General features: G+C 36.2%; 2 protein-coding genes across 2 annotated transcripts; both read left to right on the forward strand.

Annotated features, from left to right (window-relative positions):
* Window positions 1–1,342: 1,342 nt before the first annotated feature.
* On the forward strand, window positions 1,343–5,695 carry LOC110916309. The gene is made up of 4 exons (XM_022161053.2): window positions 1,343–1,496; window positions 2,112–2,207; window positions 3,207–3,311; window positions 5,215–5,695. The coding sequence occupies exons 1-4, from the start codon at window positions 1,412–1,414 to the stop codon at window positions 5,478–5,480; spliced, it is 552 nt and encodes a 183-aa protein (XP_022016745.1). The 5' UTR covers window positions 1,343–1,411; the 3' UTR covers window positions 5,481–5,695.
* Window positions 5,696–8,970: 3,275 nt separating this feature from the next.
* Window positions 8,971–11,624, forward strand: LOC110916765 (pentatricopeptide repeat-containing protein At1g15510, chloroplastic). Its single transcript, XM_022161438.2, has one exon. The coding sequence runs from the start codon at window positions 9,008–9,010 to the stop codon at window positions 11,603–11,605; it is 2,598 nt and encodes an 865-aa protein (XP_022017130.1). The 5' UTR covers window positions 8,971–9,007; the 3' UTR covers window positions 11,606–11,624.
* The last annotated feature ends 12,939 nt before the right edge of the window (window positions 11,625–24,563 follow it).

Genomic DNA, 24,563 nt, shown 5'->3' on the forward strand with positions numbered 1-24,563 from the left:
GTTTCCCATATAAATACCAACTTGTAGGTACTTTTGATTTGAGAAATTACTGAGCCGTTTTCGTTTAATCGAAAAGTCAAACTATAACTATGACGGATTGACTTTTGGCTAATAATCAAAGCTAGAACGAATTAGAGAAGGTTATGGATGCTTACAAGAGTCCTAATGAAGCTTAGGAATCACTATGAGGGTGCCTTGATGTCCAGAAAACTCCAGGAGTTGCCTTGTGAATTTTGAAAGTTTGTAAGTGTTCTTGGTTTCTAACACAAGCCCCAAATTATGAGACTTTGATCTGGTTTTTAAAGTGTTTCAGATGTTGTGAGATGTTCACAAGTGTCCTTACATGCATGAGAGTTGATTGGAGGGTTTGGGAGGTGAAAATAGCTGTCATCAACTCATAAAACTGACCCAAAATCTGATATTTGCGAATTTCTGATGCTGGCAGGGTCACGCGGCCCGCTTAAGGCAGCCCAGGCGGGCCGCCTGGGGTCTGCAGTCCCAAACTTTGCTCAAATGTTGCAGCTTTGGTCCCTGTTCTTCGCAATCGAGGTTTTGGCTATTTATTTTGACCCTTAGACCTTCAAATCTGGTTTTTAAGAACCTTGGGACATTTACCAACATGGTAATGTCCTCGGTTAACTTTGCGCTCACCCGAAAAGTCATGAAATTCGACGTTGACGCTTTTAACCCCTCAAGTACGGTTTTGGCCATAACTTTCTCATACGATAACGAAACTTCATGAAATTTTTACCACATATTCTAGTGAGTATATTCTATCATTACAAAGCTTCGGGGCTGCCAAAAGATCACTCAGAGGTATAAATTCAACATGTTGACACTTTTAGTCCCTGTAGTTTGTAATTCCTCACTTTCGTGCATTTTCCGCTTCGTATGATCCATGATTTATCCGTTTAGGGTTATAAACACTATGTAGGGTTATTGTAGAGTCTATTTATCCATTGTTGACACTTTGGACCCTTACGTTCCATAGTTTTCACTGTTTGTCAACTTTAGTCCCTCTAAAGTATGTTTTCGCATATGCAAAGTCTACGACACGTGTCAATACATTATTGGACGTAAATTTTCGAGGTGTTACACGTTATTAACCGAGTTTTTTAACCGGCAGACCAGTTAACCGAAAAATAAAAATAAAAACAAGAAAACCGGTTAATTAATTGAACCGGTTAAAAAATAACCGGTTAAAGTCAAAAAGTCAAATTAACCGGTTATTAAAATTAACCGGTTTGTGCATCTCTAGGTGCCAGCCAATGGTTCTATTTGGGCTGTGTTATGTGTAGGCCCAAAAATTTCCTAGCCGTATTTCACACATCAAACCGGCCCAGTTTGCTTTCACTTCACCTAAACCGGCCGACTCAAGTATGCAATCGGAAGTTACTCCGTCAAAACTGAAATGGAATCAGCCGATGAAATTAAAACCCTAGAAGACGACGGTATCAATTGGAGAACTCGAATTCTCTATCCTACTCTTCTTGGAGGTTCTCCCCAAACTTAATTAATAATAATGTTGTTTTTGCACTAAATTTCTATTTATTCACATCTTTGCGAATTTGATTTAGCATTTATAGATATGATATTTGGCAGGATTTTGATTGAATTCTACTATGTGTTACTATATATGTTAATTTTCTTTTACTGTATTTGTATGATTTGTATGAATTTATTGAAACTTGTAAGTTAGGGTTTCGGACGATTGGTGTTTATGGTTCTTTGTCAGTGTTAGAGTTAGATTGCTTTGATTTTTTTATATGATTTTAATCTAAACAGTTATGCGGTAAAATATCGGATATAGGTTATCTCGGTATGATATCGGTAACTTTAATATAATGCAGAATTTATATATATAGTAATTTAACACTAATAATCCAGTGATATGTCGGTTATATCGGTCAAATATTGGTGTTATATCGGTCAATATTGCCGATAATAACGGTACCGATATTCTGACCGATATCTGACACAGATATTTTACTAGGGGACCGATATGACCGATATATCACCGATATAAACTGCATAGATTTTAATTTATGGAAGCATACACACTGAAAGAAATGACTGTAAACTGTGTTTTGAATATTTGTTTTGTTGTTTAGGGATTGTTGGTGGAGGAATTGGACGGACGGTTTATGGCCGCGAACTGATGTCTACGTATGCTACGAATCTTGCCATAGTCACCGGTTGCTATTGTGGTAAGTTATTATCTCCTCATATTGTTTTATTGTATCCAGTTGGTTTAGAACTGTATCAATTCAAGAAAACCGTGTTAATAAATAATAATCATAGCTAGCAGATTGATAGTTTTACCATGAATGTTCATGTATGTCTTTCTTGGTTTTAAAAAGCGCGAGGCGTTTTGATTTGAAAGCCGAGGCGCGATGCGATACTCGGTGTATTGCTAAAATAGGATTTTTGTTCTACCAAAAGCTGCATCTTTGTTGTGTCTTTTACATACCGGCATTTTAGTCAAGTATACCATCCATAATCTGTTAATACTTTTGGTCATTTTACATATCAACGTTCTCTAGACCCTATATTTGACAAATTTTGACACCATAGTTATTAAAGGCGCGAGACGCACTCAGGGCGATTTGTTGGGCCTGGGGCCTTATTTGCGCCTAGGCGCGCCTGGGCGCTCGCTTTAATAACTATGCAGAAGATTATTGGCATACGTGACTTAACCTGAAGATTAAAGGCACGAGGCGCACTCAGGGCGATTTGTTGGGCCCGGGGCCTTATTTGCGCCTAGGCGCGTTTGGGCGCTCGCATGAATAACTATGTTGACACACATGTAAATGAAGCGCCGCCTCAAGACCCTGAGGCGTTTTTTTGATAGTCTCGTGCAGATGTCTTTTGGTACCCTACAAGCTGTTATGAATGTATTTTGTAGTAAGAACTAAGAATACATATATAACAACATTTGGTTGGAGAAGACGTCTAGATTTGATGACAGTACTTCTAAGAGAAAATCAGTTCCTTCTGACCCTGAAGGCATAAAAACAAAATAAAAAACAAAAAGACAACGCTCTACACAGTTTGTTTTCGATTTTTAACATTCTGCTTTGTGAGTCCTGTTTATACAACTTGAGAAGAAAGTTAAATCTGATTTTGGGTCCCATTTACTTTGTGCAAAAGTAATGATGTAAAGAAATGGAGCGTTGAGTTTCTTTATGTGTTTCTTTTGATGACAGGTGCTCGAGAGTTTGTAAGAGTTAGCAGGCATTCTGGGCCCGATAATCTAGTTGACTCAGCGATTGCTGGATTCGGCACTGGTGCTATTCTTGGCAGATTGCAAGGTTAGTAACTAATGCTCCATGTGTTTTAGCGTAACAGTCATGAATTACTTTTTCAGTATATTTAATATTGTTTCTCTATATATAGTGAATACTCATTTATTATCGCCACTCGAGGTGAACCGAACCATCAACCATGTTAATCTTAGTGTCTGGTCCTTTGTGATTGTTTGTCTTTTGCTTGAATTTAGACTGCAACAGTGTCAGACATCATGGGCCCATTGGTTCCTATTTTCTGAAATATCTAATCTGGTCAGGTTAAAGGGTTAAACATATAAGAACCGTAGAGAAAAACCATAGTTATTAAAGCGAGCGCCCAGGCACGCCTAGGCGCAAATAAGGCCCCGGGCCTAACAAATCGCCCTGAGTGCGCCTCGCGCCTTTAATCTTCAGGTTAGTTCATGTATGCCAATAATGTTATTAAAGCGAGCGCCCAGGTGCGCCTAGGCGCAAATAAGGCCCCGGGCCCAACAAATCGCCCTAAGTGCGCCTCGCGCCTTTAATAACGATGAGAAAAACTAAAACAAAACATCAACAATTTGTTTGTTTATTAATCTGTTGACTTACTTTGTTTTTTTGCTCCATGTGGTTTGGTCATTTTAACGTTTTTGCCCCAATAGTTTAAAAATTGCCATTTCCTCCCTATCTTTGTTAAAAGTAAGGACAATTTGGTAATTTTACAAATAACGATTTAAGTAATTTTTTTTTATAAATTCCTTAAATCCATTTTTATTGTATAGATATTAAAAATAATTAAATCCTTATTTGTAAAACTACCAAATTGCCCTTACTTTTAACAGAGATTTTGGATGGAGTTAGCCCCAGGGCAGATTAGAGAAAAAGTAGTAACCACAGGGAGGAAAATGGCGAATTTTAAACTACCAGGGCAAAAACGTTAAAACGACCAAACCACAGGGAATAAAATCGAAGTTAACTCTAATCTGTTTTTAAAGTTAAAAAGTTGCATAACTTACAAGATAAAGATGGAATAATAATATAACAATTACAGGTTCAATGTAATTGTTATTGCATTCTTAACATTTGGCCATATTATGAACTAAGTAGTTGACGCGGTAAAATATCGGATATCGGTCAAGGACTGATATTTGAGATATCGGTTATCGCGGTGGGATATCGGTAATTTTAATACCATGCTCAATTTATATATATAGCAATTTAACACTAACAATTGTAACAAGTAAGAACTGACTAAGACTTAAAACACTAACATTTAACATTAACAACTAACAATTAAGATTTAAAACACTAATAGCAGCAATAAGAAGAAAAATGAACGGTAGAAATAAGAAGAATGGTATTGATATCAGGAAAATCGTTGATTTATCGATCAAATATCGGTCATAGATTGGACAATATCACTGATATTATCGGTACCGATATTCTGACCAATATTTTGTACCGTTATCTCGGCAGGGGACCGATAACCGATATATCACTGATATATCGGTTGATATATCGGAATATTAGCTACATAGATGATGAAATATACTAAGTGAAATATTGACTTTTTTTCCATCGCTAGTTGTAGAGTTCTTGATTGTTATGTGATTAGAATAAATAATTGGTTAGGATGGATAATCACACAAACAATAGCAATTGCTTGCATCTGTGGTTGTCGGGATTCATACCATTCTTCATAATTTTATGGTACATTACATAAATAGTTACTTTTTTTTAATCATATTCGATTATTCGCCAGTGAACATAAGTTGATAAAAACACATTTATTAAGAGGCATATAATTGATAAAAACACATTTGTTAAGATGCATATAAGTTAAAAACATATAGGTCCAACAATCACTTTATCGATTTTGTTAAATTACTTACATTTCATCAAATTTATAAGCCAGCAAACATAAGTTGTCATCAAATGTTGATATCAGGTGGTCCTGCTGGTGCGATCCGTTACTCCATTGGGATCGCCGTCGTTGGAACTGGGGTCGATTTTGCTGCTATCAAATTAAGGCCCGTTTTCAAAAACATGTATGAGTCAGTAGTAGTAGCTGGTGATGAGAAGAAAAAGGGTGGGTTCAAGTGGCCCGAATGGTTGCCCATCCAGGTTCTTGATGAGGAAGCTCAGGCTGCAAAGCGTGCACGAGAGGAAGCGTTGCGGGCTCGGATCCGTGATATGACTAAAGAAGAGTCATAGATTTTGCATTGCTGTATTGTTCAGTGTTACCATTACCTACTAAAGTAAAAGCAGAATGCTTTGGGTGGTGATTATAGATTTTAATAAACCTTTGCTATTGTAGTTGTATACACTTGGCTATGCATTTGTTACCATATTGAAGCTTTGAAGGTAAAGGATCAATGCATTATTATGACTTAAAAGAAGCATCTGAGATGCCTAAGAGATTTTGTTTTTGAGTTTTTTTTTTTTTTTTCACATTATTTTGAAAAGCTGTTGTCAAAGAAAATATACAAAGTGTTCATTGTTCCTACTTGATTAGAAATGGGTTAAAGAAAGAAGTTCTAAAGATAATTGTAGAAAAACCTCATCACCTAGTGATTTAGTGGGTGATTTGGTGGGTCTTATTTGGAAAAGGTACCCCTTTTCTACGTGGGTGTTATTCGGGGTCCCAGGGGCTTGTAAAAGTCCTGCCTAGACTTCGAGTACTCCCTGAGTACTCGCTACAAGGTAGGCTGCCGAGGCACGAGTACTGGTCTCCCAGGCCAATTACTCCCCGAGTAATCTCCGCCTAAGCCGAGTACTTCCCGAGTACTCTCGAATCCGACTAGGGAGCGCCTAGCGACTTTTGCAACCATGGTTTCATACTCTCTGGCCTATTTGTTTGCTTTCATAAATTTTCCCTGGATGTGGGCTAATTATGAGCGTTAAGTGGATGAGGGCTAATTATGAGCGTTAAGTGTCTCACGCAAACAAACATGACGGGCATTATAATAAAATTAGCCTTTTTCATACCATCCATACGAAACTCGTTGATGGCAACTACTTTGTTAGACTATGTGCTGTGGGCGACTTTATTAGGGCACAAGGTAAACAACCATCGTTCACCTTTTTCTAATAGCATCACCCATGTGGTTACCACGCGGCGTGGTCCACGCCCCCAAGCGGCTAGTGCTCCCTTCACGCTTCCCCATCTTCACCATCTCAGCTACCCCACACTGTTCGAACCCACCCCCGCCCTCGCCCAACGCCCCCTCTAACGCCTCTCTTTGATGATATTGGCGCCCCACACCCTGCTGAGATGGCACGGTTTTCGCTCTAGCCAAGCCCACAACACAACCTATATGTGCCCAAAACTAGGACAAACAAAATCTTCTATACATATAATAAAGTAAATCGTTTTTGTACACGTGGCATCACCAAATTATTCCTCACCAAAATTCTCCCGCCCAACACTTTTTTTATCATGTTGCAATTCTCACGGATCCTTCTACTGGATCCAAATTAATCTGTGGATCATATATGTTATAACCCGGTTTTGATATCCCATAACCCCAATTGCCGTTCAAACTCAACCCCACACAACCCTAACTTCAATTGCTTCAAATTGCCGTTCAATCCAAGCCTTTAAAATCCTAAGTTCTATCTGTCAATCTATCCAAGATTAAAAAGCTACCATTAATTCGATTTTAACAATTATTTAATCAGGTATGTAAATATGTTAGAACCCTAATTTTCGAATATTCAATCGCTTTGTTCTGTAATCAGAGGAGTAAGATTACCTTTACCCATTGTTTTATTTTTCCATTGGCTTTTTTTTTTGTTCTGATTTGTTTTTAGGATTTATTGTATTGCGATTAAACATTGGTAAAAGGTGGATGGATTTTTTTGTTCGATATTGTTTATGCTTAATCCTTTTTATGTTTTTATGTATTCTCTCTTTTCCAAACTTGAAATATCTATTTTTAGCTACTGGATTAATGCTCACTAACATCAGTGTGTGAGGGTCAATTTCAATTCAATTAATATGTTAGTGGGTTAAAGGTAAAGAGTGAAGGAGCTTGTGCATTGATTGAAAAATGGATGAATGTGAGTGGGTTAAAGAAATGATGCTAACAGAAGAAGTCTAAATCCAGAACATCCACTTTCCAAACGTTAGGCATCTACGAGACTCACTTGGTCATGGTACAGAAGCAAATATTTTTAGATGAATGAAAGTCGCAATAAATTGCAAATCTCAAGGATGAAAAAAAGACCCAAAGGTGAAGGATTATAATGCATAAAAAGTCTGGATGAAACATGCAAATATACCTAAACCTCAAAGATGATTTTGGCAAATTACTCTTTAAATATATAAATTACATTTATTCAACTCGTGTAACACATGATGTTCTAACCTAGCACATCAATAAAATAAAATTTACATGCCGATATTATTACTCATGGTTTCTTCTTTATATATAACTAGGTTAGAGCCCACGTGTACACGTGGTTTAACAAATGAAAATACTTTGAATTTGTTTGGTTTTAATTAAAATAATAAAAATAATTTTAATATAAATAAAATAAACTTAAAAACCCATATGATAGGTAAAAAAAATTACAACGAATAATTCAGGTTTCACTAAAAAAAAATTTTTAGTACACCACATTGGTTGTCTTATTTGTAATATTCTCATTGTTATCTAATTTGAATGTTTAATGGTCTTGATTGAAACTAAAATTAAACGTTCATAAAAGAAAGTTGCATATACATACTACATAAGTCTAATGACAAAGTGAAAGTATCTCAGCTCGTTTGTCGCTCGGTTGTCGCATCCCCTTACCATATGGAAGTATACGATCTCGCCTATAAAAGCAACCAATTAAAATGATTAATTTGTAAAAATAACTAACAATAAAAAATTCAAAAAAATTCTAAACAAAATAATCTCATATGGATTACGCCTACCAACTTTAGTTCTTATATATTTATTTTATTATTACTTATATTTTATTGATATTTTTACATTAAAAGTCTAAAACGTTAGTAAAGCCATTAGTTATTTACATGTTTATTTTATTATAATTGAATTTTATTAATCTCTACTATAAAGCAAAGATATGATAAATATAAATGGAAAACAAAATGGTAAAAGATAAAGTTTATGGATTAAAATAATATATTTTTTATTTGAGATATAATCTATATATATATATTTATTTAGGGTAAAGGATAAAAAGATAAAATTCATGTATTAAATTAATATTTCTTTTATTTGAATCTTATTAAAAAAAAAGATAAAATTCATGTATTAAATTAATATTTCTTTTATTTGAATCTTATTAAAAAAATATTATCTATATCTATTTATTTAGGAGGGAAAAAATAATTGAGATCAACTCATAAAATGCCATGTGTCCTCATGTGATTTACTTTATTATATGTATAGATTTTTAAATTTTTGTCATTAATGATACATTTTTTAAATCACATGATTAAGTTCCTATTTATCTCTATTTTTATTTCATCCCATCTTTATTTTAGTCTCATCGTTTCATATTATTTATCTTTGTCTTTGATTTGCACTTAGAAGAAATATTTATTATATATTTAAATTGTTCAACCCGTGTAACACACGTGGAACTAACCTAGTATATATTATATATTATATATTATATATTTTTAATTTACATATTAATTTCTAAAAAAAAGATAAAAAAAGTCGTTCTAAAAGATTAAAAAAAAACGATTTAAACCACCGGAGACTCGCACCATCGCACCATCAATGGCGGTCTCTGCTAAAACCCATACAATATCTTCACGTCACTCAGACCTCTTAAACTCTCTTCACCATAACCCCATCTCCAAAACCCCCAATTTCCCAATCCCATCGCGACCCACCAAACTTTCACTAACAAAAAAGCACGAAATCTCCGTATTCACCACCGATTCATTCAACACAAGCGACCCAAACACCCTCATATGCAACCTATGCCTTCACGGGAACCTCCAACAAGCTTTAATCCCCTTAAACGCCATGAAAAAGCTCCGAATTTGCGTCGAAGAAGAAACTTACATTTCGTTAATCGATCTCTGTGAGCGGAAACGAGCAGAGGCTGAAGGGTGCGAAGTGTATGATATGATAAAGAGTTCGAATACCCAATTGGGAATTCGAATTGGGAACCAGTTGTTGAGTATGTTTGTCAGGTTTGGAAATTTGGTGGATGCATGGTATGTGTTCGGTAAAATGTCTGAGAGAAATGTGTTCACTTGGAATGTTTTGATTGGTGGGTATTGTAAATCTGGGTGTTTTGATGAGGCTTTGAGTTTGTATAATCGGATGTTGTGGGCGGGTGTTCGACCCGATGTGTATACTTTTCCTAGCGTGTTAAGAACTTGTGGGGCGGTATCGGATGTGGTTAGGGGTAGGGAGGTTCATGTTCATGTGTTGAGGTTCGGGTTGTCGTCGAATGTTGATGTGAATAATGCTTTGATTAGTATGTATGTGAAATCTGGGAATGTATATACTGCCCGCTTAGTGTTTGATAAAATGCCTGAAAGGGACACGATATCATGGAACGCGATGATTTCAGGGTATTTTGAAAATGAGGAGTGTTTGGATGGGTTAAAGTTGTTTCTTAACATGCTTGATCGCTTTGTGGTTCCGGATTTGATGACTATAACTAGCGTAATATCGGCCTGTGGATATGTTGGCGATGAAAGATTAGGAAAAAGCGTTCACGCGTATGCAACAAAACACGCGTTTGGACAAGACGTTTCCATCGATAACTCGTTAATACAGTTTTACGCAAGCGTTGGAGCTTGCGAAGAAGCCGAAAAAGTTTTCAGTAGAATCAGATCAAAAGACGTAGTATCATGGACATCGATGATATCGAGTTATGAGAACAACGGTTTGTCCGAAAAAGCTATAGAATTTTACAAGAAGATGAAGACGGAAAACATCGAACCGGATGAAATCACTATCGCTAGTGTCATCTCCGCTTGCGCTTCGTTAAATCTCTTAGATTTGGGTATCGAGTTACACGAATATGCTAAAACGACTGGATTCGTATCATACGTCATTGTCGCCAACGCATTGATCGATCTTTATTCCAAATGTAAACGTATCGATAAAGCGTTGGAAGTCTTCAAACTCATTAGGAACAAGAACATCATATCTTGGACTTCAATCATCCACGGTTTGGTCATCAATAACCGAAATCTCGAAGCTCTTATTTTCTTTAGAAGAATGAAAACTAGTTTACTTCCGAATTCAATCACGTTAATCGCCGTTCTTGCAGCGTGCGCTAAAATCGGAGCATTGGTGACCGGAAAAGAAATCCACGCATACGCGTTAAGAGTCAGGCTAGCGTTCGACGGATACGTACCAAACGCACTTCTGGACATGTACGTAAAATGCGGGAATATGAAAACCGCGTGGAACCAGTTCAATTCAATCGAAAACGACATTACTTCGTGGAACACGATGTTGACCGGCTATGCGCAAAGAGGACAAGGTCAACACGCGATTGACTTATTTACGAGAATGGTCAAATCCGATGTAGAACCCGACGCGGTTACCTTTATTTCGTTATTATGTGCGTGTGGTAGATCCGGTATGGTCGAACACGGTTTAGAGTATTTCAACATTATGACAGAAGATTATCGTATTGTCCCGAACCTCAAACATTACGCTTGCGTAGTTGATTTACTCGCGCGTGCAGGGAAACTCGAAGAAGCTTACACGTTTATAACAAAAATGCCGTTAAAACCCGACGCAGCAGTATGGGGAGCTTTGCTAAACGCGTGTAGGATTTACCGAAATTTCGAGTTGGGGCAAGTGGCGGCCCGGCGTATATTCGATCTAAACGAGTGGACAAACGTCGGGTATTATACGCTTTTGTGCAATTTTTACGCTGATAACGGTAAATGGGATGAAGTCGCAAAGTTGAAAAAGTCAATGAGCGAAAAAGGGGTTATCGTTGACCCCGGGTGCAGTTGGGTGGAAGTGAAAGGGAACGTTCACGCGTTTCTTACGGGTGATAAGAACCATCCTCAACAAAAAGAAATCGATTCGATTTTGAACGGTTTTTATGAAAAGATGGACGGTATCGCGGTATTTGATGATTCGAAAGCGGATGTTTTGTGCGGGCATAGTGAACGATCGGCCGTTGGATTCGGGCTTTTGAATACGGCTCCGGGTGTGCCTATACGAGTTACGAAAAATCTGTATATGTGTATAAGTTGTCATTGTTTGTTGAAGTTTATTTCGAAAGTAGTTAGGAGAGAAATTAGTGTTAGGGATAGTGAATGTTTTCATTGTTTTAAGGATGGTGTGTGTTCTTGTGGGGATTCTGGTTATAAGCCAACAAATTCATCATAAAAGAAACAAAATTTTGATATTGTAATTTGTTGTTCATATATGTACATGATTCTGTTGAAATTGATAAATATATGTTTGGAGTTATTCCAGAACTTAACAAATGTAATGTTTTTTTCTTTTCTTTTTGGTGACCGTGAGAACAGTCATGGGACCCGTTAATACCCTGCTAACCAATGAGATAAGTTTTTTTCTTTCTGGTGACTGTGAGAACAGTCATGGGACCCATCGATACCCTGCTAACCATTGAAATAAGTTTTTTCTTTCTGGCAGGGGCGGATGTAGCTTATACCAGGGGGCAACGCCCGCTACGGCTTGGCGCGGAAAAATTTGGAAAAATTAGTGTAAATTTCGGAAAAATTTGACTTTTTTCGATTTCGTTACGGCTTATTTATAAAACGTTACGGCTACGATCCGTTTCTAGATCCGCCACTGCTTTCTGGTGACTGTGAGAACAGTCATGGACCTATCAATAGCCTGCTAACCAATGAGATAAGGTAAAATCCGACTGATATAGTAGTGTAGGATTAAAAATTTAAAATCATAATTTTCTATTATTATGACCTTTTATCAAGAACATAGTCAAACAAGCATTTCTTGATTTCAGTTTCATTCAAACCATCTGGTTTTTTGTCATTATTTATTGAGTAAAATACTAGAATGGTCCCTGAATTAGGCCAGTTTTGTCACTTCAATTAAGAAATAAAACTTTTTCTATCTGAGTTCTTAAGGTTTTAATTTTATTGTCATTTTCATCCAAATGACAAATTAAGTTAGATTTTTCTGTTAACTTCTCCTATTTTTTGTCGTTTTCCTCATTTAACTAAAATATATTATGACATAAAATGACGATTATACCCCTAATTTAAATGAGAAAAATGACAAAAGGGGGAAAAGTTAACAGAAAATTATAACTCAGTTTGCCAATCAGATGAAAATGACAATAAAAATGTAACCTCAGGGACCTATATACAAAAAAAAATTACTTTTTGGACTAACATGGCTAAACTGGCCTAAAATCAGGGACCGTTTTGATATTTTACTCTTATTTATTTATTTATTTATTTATTTATTTATTTGGTTTTATTGTTCTTATAATAATGTCATGCTTATGTAGATACAGCTATAATTTTTTAACATATTATCATGTCATGTGTTTCATTTTTGTATGATTTTTTTTTATTGGCATCTGTTCTCTCTAATTTTTGTGGAGTTTGACTTCATCCATACCTAACTTATTGGCATCTGTTCTCTCTATTACTAATTAGTGACATAAAAGGCTATAAACATTTAGATAACACTTAGACAATAAGGACAATCTGTTATGGCTCAGGTGCCACACCACATCACCACTGGTACCGAAGGCGCGACGAGTGTTCCCGCACTCCCACAGGTGCCGCATCTCCGAATGGTAGCGGAAGTGCTTTGTTCCTTCTTTGTCTTCATCACTAAGTGGTGGTTTCCACATACTTGAGCGAGAACTCCACTGGCGGGGCCGCATACCTAGCGTGTTGTTCCCCGTGACACCATTCTTCCACTTTTGCCACACCCGCAACACATGGCCTTAAGTCTTTTTTAAACCATTTGACCGTAGTATTTTACCAAAAATAAGAGTTGCTCTAAAACTAAAAAAAAAAATCTAGCACAACAAGGTAATTTTTATTTTGTTAGCCTTTTGGCCCATCAAATTTATTAACATGGGTATTCAATGTTATTGCTTTTTAACAGAAAAATCTATTTTTAAGATTAGTTTGCATTGATTTGGCTAAAGACCTCTTGCTCAAGTGTAGCTCAAGTGGTAGGAAAACTTGAGTTCTTTTTTAAAGACTCAAGTTTAATTTCCATTTGGTGCACCAAAAAGTGAGACATTGGTGGGCAGTGATAGAAGACCTAGAGAAACCTAAGTTTGATCCTAGAGCCAAACGAGTTTTACTAGTAATTTACCGTCGTGTCTACGGGCGGGTGGGTTACTGGGTTTTCCCTGGAATTGGTGGTGGACGACTCGGGTTACTCTCAGAGTACTCCGTTTGTCCAGTGAGTGTCTCAAGAATGCTCGAGATTGATTTGTTAGCAGTTAAAGAAAAGTTTGCATTGATTTGACATCTATAATAGCTTATAACAATATTCTTGTAAAGGATTTTTTTTTTTTTTCAAATTTTTCGCGATATCATTTCACACGAAGACAAATAACAAAAATAGTATTTCAAAATTGATATTTGAAAGTCAATTTTGATATTTGCATTGATTACTTGTAAAGATATCGTGGATTGGCATTGATTACTTGAAAGTTTAGTCAATGTAGGGTATGGTGTTTAGAAGGCAAATAACAAAAATAGTATTTGAAAATTGATATTTGCATTGATTTGACATCTATAATAGCTTATAACAATATTATGCAGCACCCGCCACGGGCCAACTTTTCCGTGGGCCTAAATTTTAAAACGTAATTATAATTATCATGTATAAGAGAATGATATTTTAAGACGTCTATTTTCAAAATCCATACTAAATATAATAGGAATGATATTTTAATGTACCTAATCTATACTAAATATAATAGGAAAGATATTTTAATATACCTAAAACTTAATTTTTCAAACACCAATTGCGTTTAAAACCCGTCTTTATTACAATTTAGGGTATGTTTGGCAAAAATAGTTGATGGCCGGAAGCTGGTGGCTGAAAGCTGGTGGCTGGTGGCTGGTGATTGGAGGCTGGAAGCTGGTAGCTGTAGCCGTAACTTTTTAGATATATTTAGGTGTTTGGCAAATTAGCTGTAACTTTTAATAAAATGTATAAAATGACCAAAATGATCATAACTAAAAAAACATAACTAAAAACTTCATTATCTTTAGAGGTTAAAATAGTCATTTTTTCCCTAAAAGCTTGTAGATCCTTCTAAACGCTACTAGTAGAAGCGTTCAACCAAAAGCTTCAAGCTCTTAAGCTAAAAACTTCAAGCTCCTTCAACCAAACAAGACTTTTTATTGAGTAGGAGTTTTTTTCTAAAAAGTTTAAAGCTAGAAGCTCCTAAAAACTCAATGCCAAACATTATGCAAAACTAATTACCCCCATGACTTTTAAACGAGCATAACTTTTTCGTACATTAATATATATTTTTTGAATTACATCATAAAAACGAGTATTTTATTCTCTTTAATTTGAGTATAGTATTGCTATAGTTTTTTTAATTAAAAAATTGATATGTTACGTGATTAACAGTGTCTATCGTTAACCTAAACTGAACCGAAACAAATGAAATTGATCCGGACTCAACCAAAAACTACATTAACTGATACTATCAATAATATATGTTTTAACCCTATAGTTTTGTTTCTTTCTCATAACTTTCGTTCGTTTATATTTTAATAAAGACTAAATACGCGATTGCGTTAATTTTTTTTCTTTACATTTCATTATAAATTTTATAAAAACGGAGTTGTATTCGAAATGATGATATGGTGAAGAACTGAGTCGGTACCTACTAGTAACAGTGGTACCGGTATCGGTGTTATCGAAACCAATATTGGTATTTATTTTTATGATTTTCGATCGACGTAAAACACGACTTTATTTTTTTGAGTTAAATTATACAACTTTTGTGTAATACATTTTATATATCCCTTTTTCAAATACATTTTATATCACAATGCCGAGAAAAAAAATTAAACGTAACTGTCTATCACTAGTTTAATCTATACGAGTGCAGATACCGTATAGTTTCCGATATTATAACTTTCGATCGATGTAAAACAAGTATCAATATTTTTTTGGCATATTATGACTTTACATTTTAGGTTTTCTGTTTTGGTTACCATAGCAAGTGCCGATACCATAATAAACGAAACCAATACTGGCCAATTTTCCACCGCAGCGTACGGGATTATATACTAGTTATTTATTTATTTGGGTTTTTGTTCTTATAATAATGTCATGCTTAAGTGGATACAACTATGTTCTAATTTTTTAACATATTCACATGTCATGTGTTTCACTTATGTTTGATTTTTTTTATTGGCATCCGTTCTCTCTAATTTTTATGGAGTTTGCCTTCATTTATACCCAACTTCTGCTAATGATTTTTTTCACTTACCTTATGGACTGGTTCAACTTAAAATGAGTAATTTTTATTCAAGTCTAAACATATGGAATTGGGCTGGGCCGATCCACCAAAAACTTGTATTAATATATTAAAAATGATCATAAAAACTATTACTAATTAGTGACATAAAAGGTTGTAAACATTTAGATAACACTTAGACAATGAGGACAATGTGCTATGGCTCAGGTGCCACACCACATCACTGCCGGTACTGAAGGCGCAGCGAGTGTTCCCGCACTCCCGTAGGTGCCGCATCTCCGAACAGTAGCGGAAGTGCTTTGTTCCTTCTTTGTCTTCATCACTAAGTGGTGGTGTCCACAAACCTGAGCGAGAACTCCACTGGCGGGGCCGCATGCCTGCTGTGTTGTTCCCCGTGACACCGTTTCCACTTTAGCCACCCCACAACGTATGGCCTTAAGTCTTTCTAAACCATCTGACTCGTTTTATTTTACCAAAAATAAGAGTTGCTCTAAAACTAAAAAAAATCTAGCCCAAAAAAGTAATTTTCATTTTGTTAGCCTTTTGGCCCATCAAATTTATTTAACATGAGTATCCAATGTAGGGTATGGAGAAGGTTCATTTGAGAAGAAAATTTAATTGAGAAGAAAAACAACAAAGAGTAATTTTGTAAAACATTAAATAGTTTTTTCACTTATCTTATTCATTATCATTTTTGACTAATTAATTAGTCATAAAGACTAGTATCCTTCACATTAACTTTTTTTGCCTACACACATCAAAAGTTATCTTACAAAATTTGAAATTCATCCTACACGTTGAAATTTATCCTACACAACTCGTAATTTATCCTGCACAACTCGTAATTTATCCTACACTTCAAAATTTTTTTTATTTTATTTTTTTGAAAAAATATATATTTTGAAGATAAGTTACAAAAAATTTAATGTAGTTAGCTATTAAAGAGGAAGACTACAAATTAATGACCTATGTAGATTTACCAATGTACCCTTATAGTAACATTAAATAATTATATTAAATGAAGTAAAATAAAGCATTCTTATTGGTTGAAATTTCTTCTTTTTTCTTCTTACAAAAAAATTGTTCTCATTTGAACTCTCCACATGGCATTGATTACTGGAGAGTCAATGCAGGGTATGGTGTTTAGAAAGCAAATAACAAAAATATTAGGCTGGTGGGTATGGTGACGGAGGGAAGGCCGGCGACGGGATGAAGACGGAGGGGGCGGCGTGGGAGGACTGGCGTCGCGGGGGGGTGGCCCACCTGTTTGGTCCGTCGCAACCGGCACAACTCCGACGGGGAGGACGGGACGGAGGGGGACGGAGGGGGGGGGGGGGGCGTGGGAGGACGGTGGTGATGTGGCGGCGCCGGAGGGAAGCCGGGACCATACCGAGCAGCCTTATTTCAAAATGAGTAAACGCCCAAAATTGTTCCTTATGTTTGGATATAATTGTCAGATTCATCTAAAATACCCCTAATTTAACCCTCTTAAAAACTAATATTAAATTAGGGGTATTTTAGTTAATTTTTTTAACTCTTATTTGTGTTTGAAGGATGCTTATTCCATGGTCCCTTTTGTTTTCAAAACAGAAAGTCTTTTGTTTTAAATTAGAAAGTCTGACCAACCATACTATATGCCTATTGATTTTATATACGAAATAAATTTCATTTAACAATTGCTTAAATTCATCTTTCTCTCCATTCAACTAATTAACTACTTATATTGGTTGTCTGCCTTCTTGCATTTTAAATGTGTGGTGAATTTCAGATTTACAATATATCTTTTGTGAGATAAAATTAATCATTCACATCAAGAAAAAACCCGTTAAAATCGAACCGTGAACGCCCCTATTTAAAATTGTTGAAATAATAGTCCTGGGCCATGTCATTCATTTGGATTTAATACTGGCTGCTGGGCTTATATTATTGGGCCTGTTTATGGATCTGGAGTTTGTTACGTTTGTTATAACAGTTTGTTAGTGGTTGTAACAGGTGGATAGTTGGAGGGGTCTGTGTGTAAATGTACAGGGACTGCGATTATCATGGCTTAAAGATTTGGGCTGAAGTGAAATTTTATATGCGCAGATATAAAAGCTTTGTATCGGTTCATTTGTTACATTCTTCCCCAAGATTTCTCTGTATTGTTCTTTGTATAGCGATTAGGGTTTCTGCCGGGCGATTGTTCGCTTCTCTGTCTTCTCTCACCTGTATTTTGAGAGATTGTGGTTGCTGTTGGTAGATGATCATCTGTCGATGATCATCAAGACTCTTTTGTATTGCTTAGATCTTACATTTGTAAGATCGTTTGGGATATTGGGGGGGGGGGGTAAACATTTTGGCTTGGGTTAATAAGAGTTTTGTCACCTCGTTTTGTCGCTATATCTTGCATCTGTTGTGTTTACATCTTGTTGATTGTTACATTTGGTTATGATACCATAATTTCATCATGGTATCAGAGGCTCTGTGCTCCTGTTGATGATCGATTGCTCTTATTCTGCCGTGTATTTGAGTGTTTTTTGACCGATTGTTGTTTGTTGTATTTGTTTCTAGGGTTTCCGTTCTCGGAAACTTTTATTGACGGCAGATCTGCTTAGATCTGTTTCATTTGGAGGTGCACCTGTTTTACTGGATCGAAACCCTAACTTAGGGTTTTAAAGTGTATTCTCAGATTTACTCTCTGTGTTAGTCTCTGAAACCCTAGAAGGTTTCGGGCAAACTAACTAGAATTGTTATTTGAGGCTTGTCTATATCGGATCTAGTAGTTCTTGAAAACTATTGTTTTGATATTTCTTGGAGCTTTTTGCACCCACTGTAAGATCGTTCCTGCTTTCTTTATTTCTGTTCTTGTTGTTGTTTAGTTGATGCCGAGGTAGTGAGGACCGGTCTTGTTGGTTGATTATTATAATTGATACCGGGGTAGTGAGGACCGGTTTACTTGATTACTTGTTTCGTCTGTGTCTACGTGGTGTTACTTATTTTTTGTGTTTGTTCTTGTTCCTCTTATCATTGTTTTGTGTATTAGGTTTGTTGAGTATAGTTGTGGCTCCTGAGTAAAGGGTTGTCCAGGCACCTTAGAGTGATGACCCTGGAATCTGGTCCCTGACTCAGCTTCGCCTTAGGGTTCTGTTTTCTGTTTTTTTATGGTTTATTTCTATGTTGGTTATCCATTGATAACTTCTATTTATGTTGCTGTTCAACTGCTTGTATTGTTCATTACCTACTACTTGTCTGTCTTTGGTGTGTTATCATGGGTGATGGTGAAGGTACCTCACAGACCTTAATTAGTAAACTGGATACAGGAGACCCCTTATATTTGCATCCAAGTGACTCTAGTAGCTTGACTATAGTTAGTATTAAACTAAAGGGTATAGAAAATTATGTTGTTTGGTCAAGTGCTATGAAGCTAGCCTTAGAAGCTAAAAATAAATATGGATTTATAGATGGTAAAGTAGAAAAATCTAAAGAAGATGATGTATTGGCTGCCCAATGGGATAGATGCAATTCCGTGGTGTTAACTTGATTATTAAATTCTGTTTCTGAGGAGTTGTTTTTAGGACAGGTCTTTTCCAAACTTGCTTCTGAAGTTTGGATAGACTTGAAAGAAACACATGATAAGGTAGATGGTTCTGTTGTCTATGACTTATATAAACAAATTAACTGTATTTCACAAAATGGTTGTTCTGTGGCTGAATACTTGTCACACCCCTAATTTCCACATGTCACCGGTGGGCCCGGTGGGGGATTAACGTGACGTAGTTGATATCATCATAGTCAAACAACACAAATTATAATGCACAGCGGAAACAAAGATAGATTCATTTCAACTTAAATTATTGTAATATTCGAGTATCACAAAATGTCGAAATAGAATCCACAGGCAGAATCAAATAAACAGGAAACTTCATTTCAACAGACTTCATGAATCCTAAGCTTGCGAGACTTCTATGGATGCTTAAGGAGTGACCAGCCTATTACGCGTAGTACCTGCACTTAGTCTTTTTGGAAAATATGTCAGTTTACACTGGTAAATACAATTTAACTGACTCATTTTGAAAATGTTTAAAATTGATTTAAATGCTCGTGGCATAAAACTTTTTATAACTTGGGATAATTATTTGCTTAATAATCTTGTAAAAGAATTACATGTTCGTTCTGCGTTCGGTAGCCCGGGTCATGCCGGGTTAAAGATTAATAGACACACCACTTAATATAATTCCGCCGCGAGACTTCTCTCGTACCGACGATTATACATGTTGTACAACACTACGGGTGTACGCCTACACCCGAGTGCTAAGGTCGTGGCCATTCTTTGAATGATGCCAAGGATATCCGGGACATGGTCATTAAGCCCCCAAAGGCGTTAAACAAACAAAACAGCATTTTCAAACGGGTTAATTTGACTGCACATAACCAAGACCGGTTAAGGTCAATTCCCCGACCAAGCGGTATTTTATATACCGTACCCCAAGCCCGTATAGGGAAAATAAGTTAAACGTATTTACCTGAGCAAAGTATAAACCAAATATAACGAGTGCACGTAGCTTTTACTGGGCTCCTAGATCTGGAAATTAAGGTTTTAATAACCTATTAGAATCCTAACGGGTCTTAAGCTTAGACCGGTTAGTTTTATAAAGATTACGGTTTTAAACGCACAATAAGGCGAAGACCGTTTTAAAATGTGGTTTTGTCCCCACAAGCTTGCACACTTGTTTTATATGGGTAACATAATCACATTCTGGATTTTGAGACCAAAAAGATATGGTTTGACCCGTTTCGGCTAAAATGGCCAAACTAGTCACATAAGCCGATCCGAACGCGTATAATGCGTAACGAGTAACCATAAGAGTCAAATACAAGTTTCTGAAGTCAATATGCTTAAAATATGTTGTGATATCAGAATGACACCTTCCATTATGCCCCAAATGATTATAAACCAAAACTATGCCTCATAAGGGCGTTTTGGTCATTTTATAAAGTGAAAAAGGGTTAAAATGATAACCTGAGTTCAAAACATTTGCCTACTGTTTAAAATATAAAAAGTTACTAATTACATCAGTAGGTTCAAACCCTTATGCTAAATAAAGTTCTAGTGCACACTTATGCGTTAAAAATGCCTAAAAAGGCGATTTGGAACCATTCCGGGTTTTCTGTAAAAAGCTGATATTTTTAATATTCCAGAAGGCTCAAAATAATTTATTTATCATAACAAATCAGTAGAAATTGGTTTGAGGTCAAAAGGATTTGTAAAACTCAATTTATGGCTAAAAAGGGTAAAACCGACATAAACCGAATTAATCCTATAATACTAAGTTATGCTCAGCCTAAAAATAAATAAAAATCACCAAAAATCCCAAAATATTATTTTATAACAGTGGGTAAAAAGTTTGCTATAAAAATTTGGGTTTTGATAGGCTATACATAATTTACGCTATTTAATTATCAAAGAAGCCCTTAATTACGCTATTGAGCATAACTCTTAATCTATACCTCAAACTGACTTCAAATTTTGGGTGCAAGTTTATAAATCAGTAGCTAAGGTGCTTACCCTTTTATATTTTCAAAAATCACGTTTTAAGGTCAATTGGGCATAATGGTCAACATATAAGCGATTAACGGAAACATGCATGTGAATAGGATATCCAATGAACCAAGTTGTATAATCTCAGAGAGTTATACTAACATGTAAATAGGTTCAAAAGAAGCTCTAAGGCAATCCTAAACTTGGCTTAAACGGGTCAGAACTGAAAGTCAAAGCAGAAGTCAAACTTTGCGACTTTCGGTTCCAAACCGAGCCTAAACTGAAAATTGTCGAGTTGAACATGTTGGAACATGTTCTTACATTAATTACCAAATTATTTTACTGATCAAACAGGTTGCATGTAACCTACATTGCTAATTATGCATTAATTCGCAAATAACCTTTCTGTTGACTTTTTATAATAAGCTTTGACTCGACAATTAGCATAGTTAGAGTGGGATTCTGGAAATACCCTTTTGAGGGTTTGTTACCCACATAATTACCTACTTAAAGGTATCTTTAATTCGTGACTTGACATAGCACATTATCATTAATCACGAAGTCAAACCTTAATTACGACGGTTTGACTTTTAGCTAATTAACTAAGCTAACACAACTTAAAAGAGGTTAAGGACACTTACAAGAGTCCTAAGAAGGATTAGGGATTTAATGAGAACTTGATGTTGTCCAGAAAAGCTCTAGAGAAGTCTTGAACCAAGGTTGCAAGTGAGCATGTAAAGTGTTTACAACTTCAAGCCCTTTTATAGTGAACCTTGAGGTCCAAGATGATGCCAAGATAGTCTAGAGTGGTTACAAGATCATCCCAGGTGTCTCTATGATGCTATATACTGCCTAGCAAGTCCCTGGTTTCGAAAACCATTCATTTAAGTCGGTGTAACAGGCTGAACAGGCAACTGTCCATTTTCTGCTGCCAGCGACTGCCTTACGGACCGTAAGCTTAAGGCCTTGCGGTCCGTAAGCCCCTCTTGCGGACCGTATGCTGAAACAGTTACGGTCCGTAACCGACCCTTGCTGAAATCGCCCAGGTACCCTCCTTACGGACCGTAAGACTAGGGCCTTGCGGTCCGTAACCAGTGACCAGAAAACAAAAATTTCACAAACTTCAAGTCTTGACCATGCAACCTCGTGGATTCCAAATTACATGCTAACTTTCTCAGTTGTGGGACCTAGTGGCTCAGCCATTGCATGCTTGTATGTCCCTTACATGTTTCTACAACCTTGGCATCTTGTAGTCTTTTAAAGTGACGGATATTTCTAAGTCTTGGATTCTCACAAGAGTTGGTCATAATAGTTAACTATTATTAATTTCTTTTACACAAGAACCTTATTCAGCATTTTAGTAGCAATACTCCCAATAATCCAAATTCCATATAAAAGATGGAACTTTAGAAACGACCGGTTAATACATATATATACATAAGATGTTTATCATACGATTTAAGGATCTTGGGATTTATAAATTTGGGGTCGCTCAGAGGTATTTTAATAACATGTCGCCCTTGGGTCGTTCAGAGGTATTTTGAAATAACATGACGCCCTTGCATTTAAAATCCTACCATACATCTTTATATTTAATCCGGTTTCCCTGACACGTTTGTCCCTCATGACACGTGTCTTTATTTTATTGGACAGAAATTTCCAAGGTGTTACAATACTATAACAAATTGACAACAATGTGGAAGCAGTTTGATGCAATGGTGCATCTGCCTTCATGTTCTTGTCAAGCAGCCAAAAATTACAATGAATTTTCAACATTGATAAAATTAATACAGTTCCAAATGGGTCTTGATGATGTGTATCAACCTATTAGGACAAACTTGTTGACAAGAGAACCATTTTCTTCTGTCAAAGCAGCTTATGCTTTGATTTCTAGAGAAGAGCCTCATGGAATCTCTAGTGGTGGGTTCTATGTCATTTGTGTCTAAGTCTAACTAGTCTAATCAAAACTTTGACCCTAGAAGAAGAAACTTCAGGGGACCTAACCTAAACTTAAAATGTACTAATTGCAATATCTTGTATCGAAAGTTATTCCAAATACCTTTGCGTTATGACGAGATACACCGCTCGTGTGTACAAACTATCCAGTTTGCGTAGAAAGTTAACCACGTTAACTCATGTTTGTATGAAACCATATCGTATATTATAAGTTGCATGTTTAAATTAGCTACACGTATGAATATTCACAATTCACCCAGAGTATAAAAGTAAGTAAATGTGTTCGGTAATAACCCGAAAATGCGAGTTGTCACAGTTGTACCTAGTTTTGAACTAGGAGCCATTTTTTCTCAGAACTGGGGACTTCTAACTGGTAAAGAGACTATTGTCTCAACGGTTTTCGCCTTCAAGGGGGTCTTAATAATGTAACCATTATCCAACTGTGAGACTGTTGTCTTTACAGTTGTAGTAGCTGCCCAACTGGAAATACCTTCTTGTGTCTTTTGAGACACAGGAGGTGTTGCCTCCTCTGCTTGTGGGATAGCAATGATCCCTGATCTTGCCATAGTCACTAGTTGAAGTGTACTTTATGTGATTTATTGTTCAGAGAAACTAGGTATCTGCAAGCCAGTTGTATTAATTGCATCAAGCAATTTTTGAAGTGTTGATGGAACAAATGTAGTGGGTGGTGGAGTGGAAAAAGAAGTAGCCCTGGGAGAGAGGATTGAGTAGAGAAATTCAAGTGAAATATCTCCCCATTGATTTGTGTCCACTGTGCTTACAACACTTTCTTTTTGTGAGGATGTGTGACAACCCTCACTAAACCATGTATCCGTACGACTTAATTAATAATTAATTACTGCTTGATTACTGTGCTTAACTGAATTTACTGATGAACTGCTACTTGATTTCTGATACTTGTACATATCTGCATCATACTTTGATTTCCGTCACTACATTATTTTCATGCTGAACCCTAGTGACAAACATGATGCACAAAAGCACAGTAGCACCATGAACGGATAACCTATTGAACATGCTGATAGGCCAGCATCAGGCATATAATGCCTCTAAGGCCTGTATGAGCCAGAAATATTTTACTACACCCATAGTGAGTGTAGGGGATACAAGGGTTGTAGAACTGCGTCTCTAGGAAAAAGTTACAATGACTGGATGTGCCTAAAACGTACTCTAAGCACAAAACACAACACTTTAATGAACAAAGCTTCTAGCTAGCTAATAAAGTGCCAAAACATGAGAAAAATATTACTAGACACCTTCCAAAGTGTCGGGAATAAGTTGTGTCACTAAAAATGGTATTAACGACACTTAAAAGCTTTGTTAAGCGCTTTAACGGATTACTATCCAACCGAACAACCGGACTTTACCCGGAACATAAAAATATT

Source organism: Helianthus annuus, chromosome 16 (genome assembly GCF_002127325.2).
Source record: "Helianthus annuus cultivar XRQ/B chromosome 16, HanXRQr2.0-SUNRISE, whole genome shotgun sequence".
NCBI classification, from domain to species: domain Eukaryota; kingdom Viridiplantae; phylum Streptophyta; class Magnoliopsida; order Asterales; family Asteraceae; genus Helianthus; species Helianthus annuus.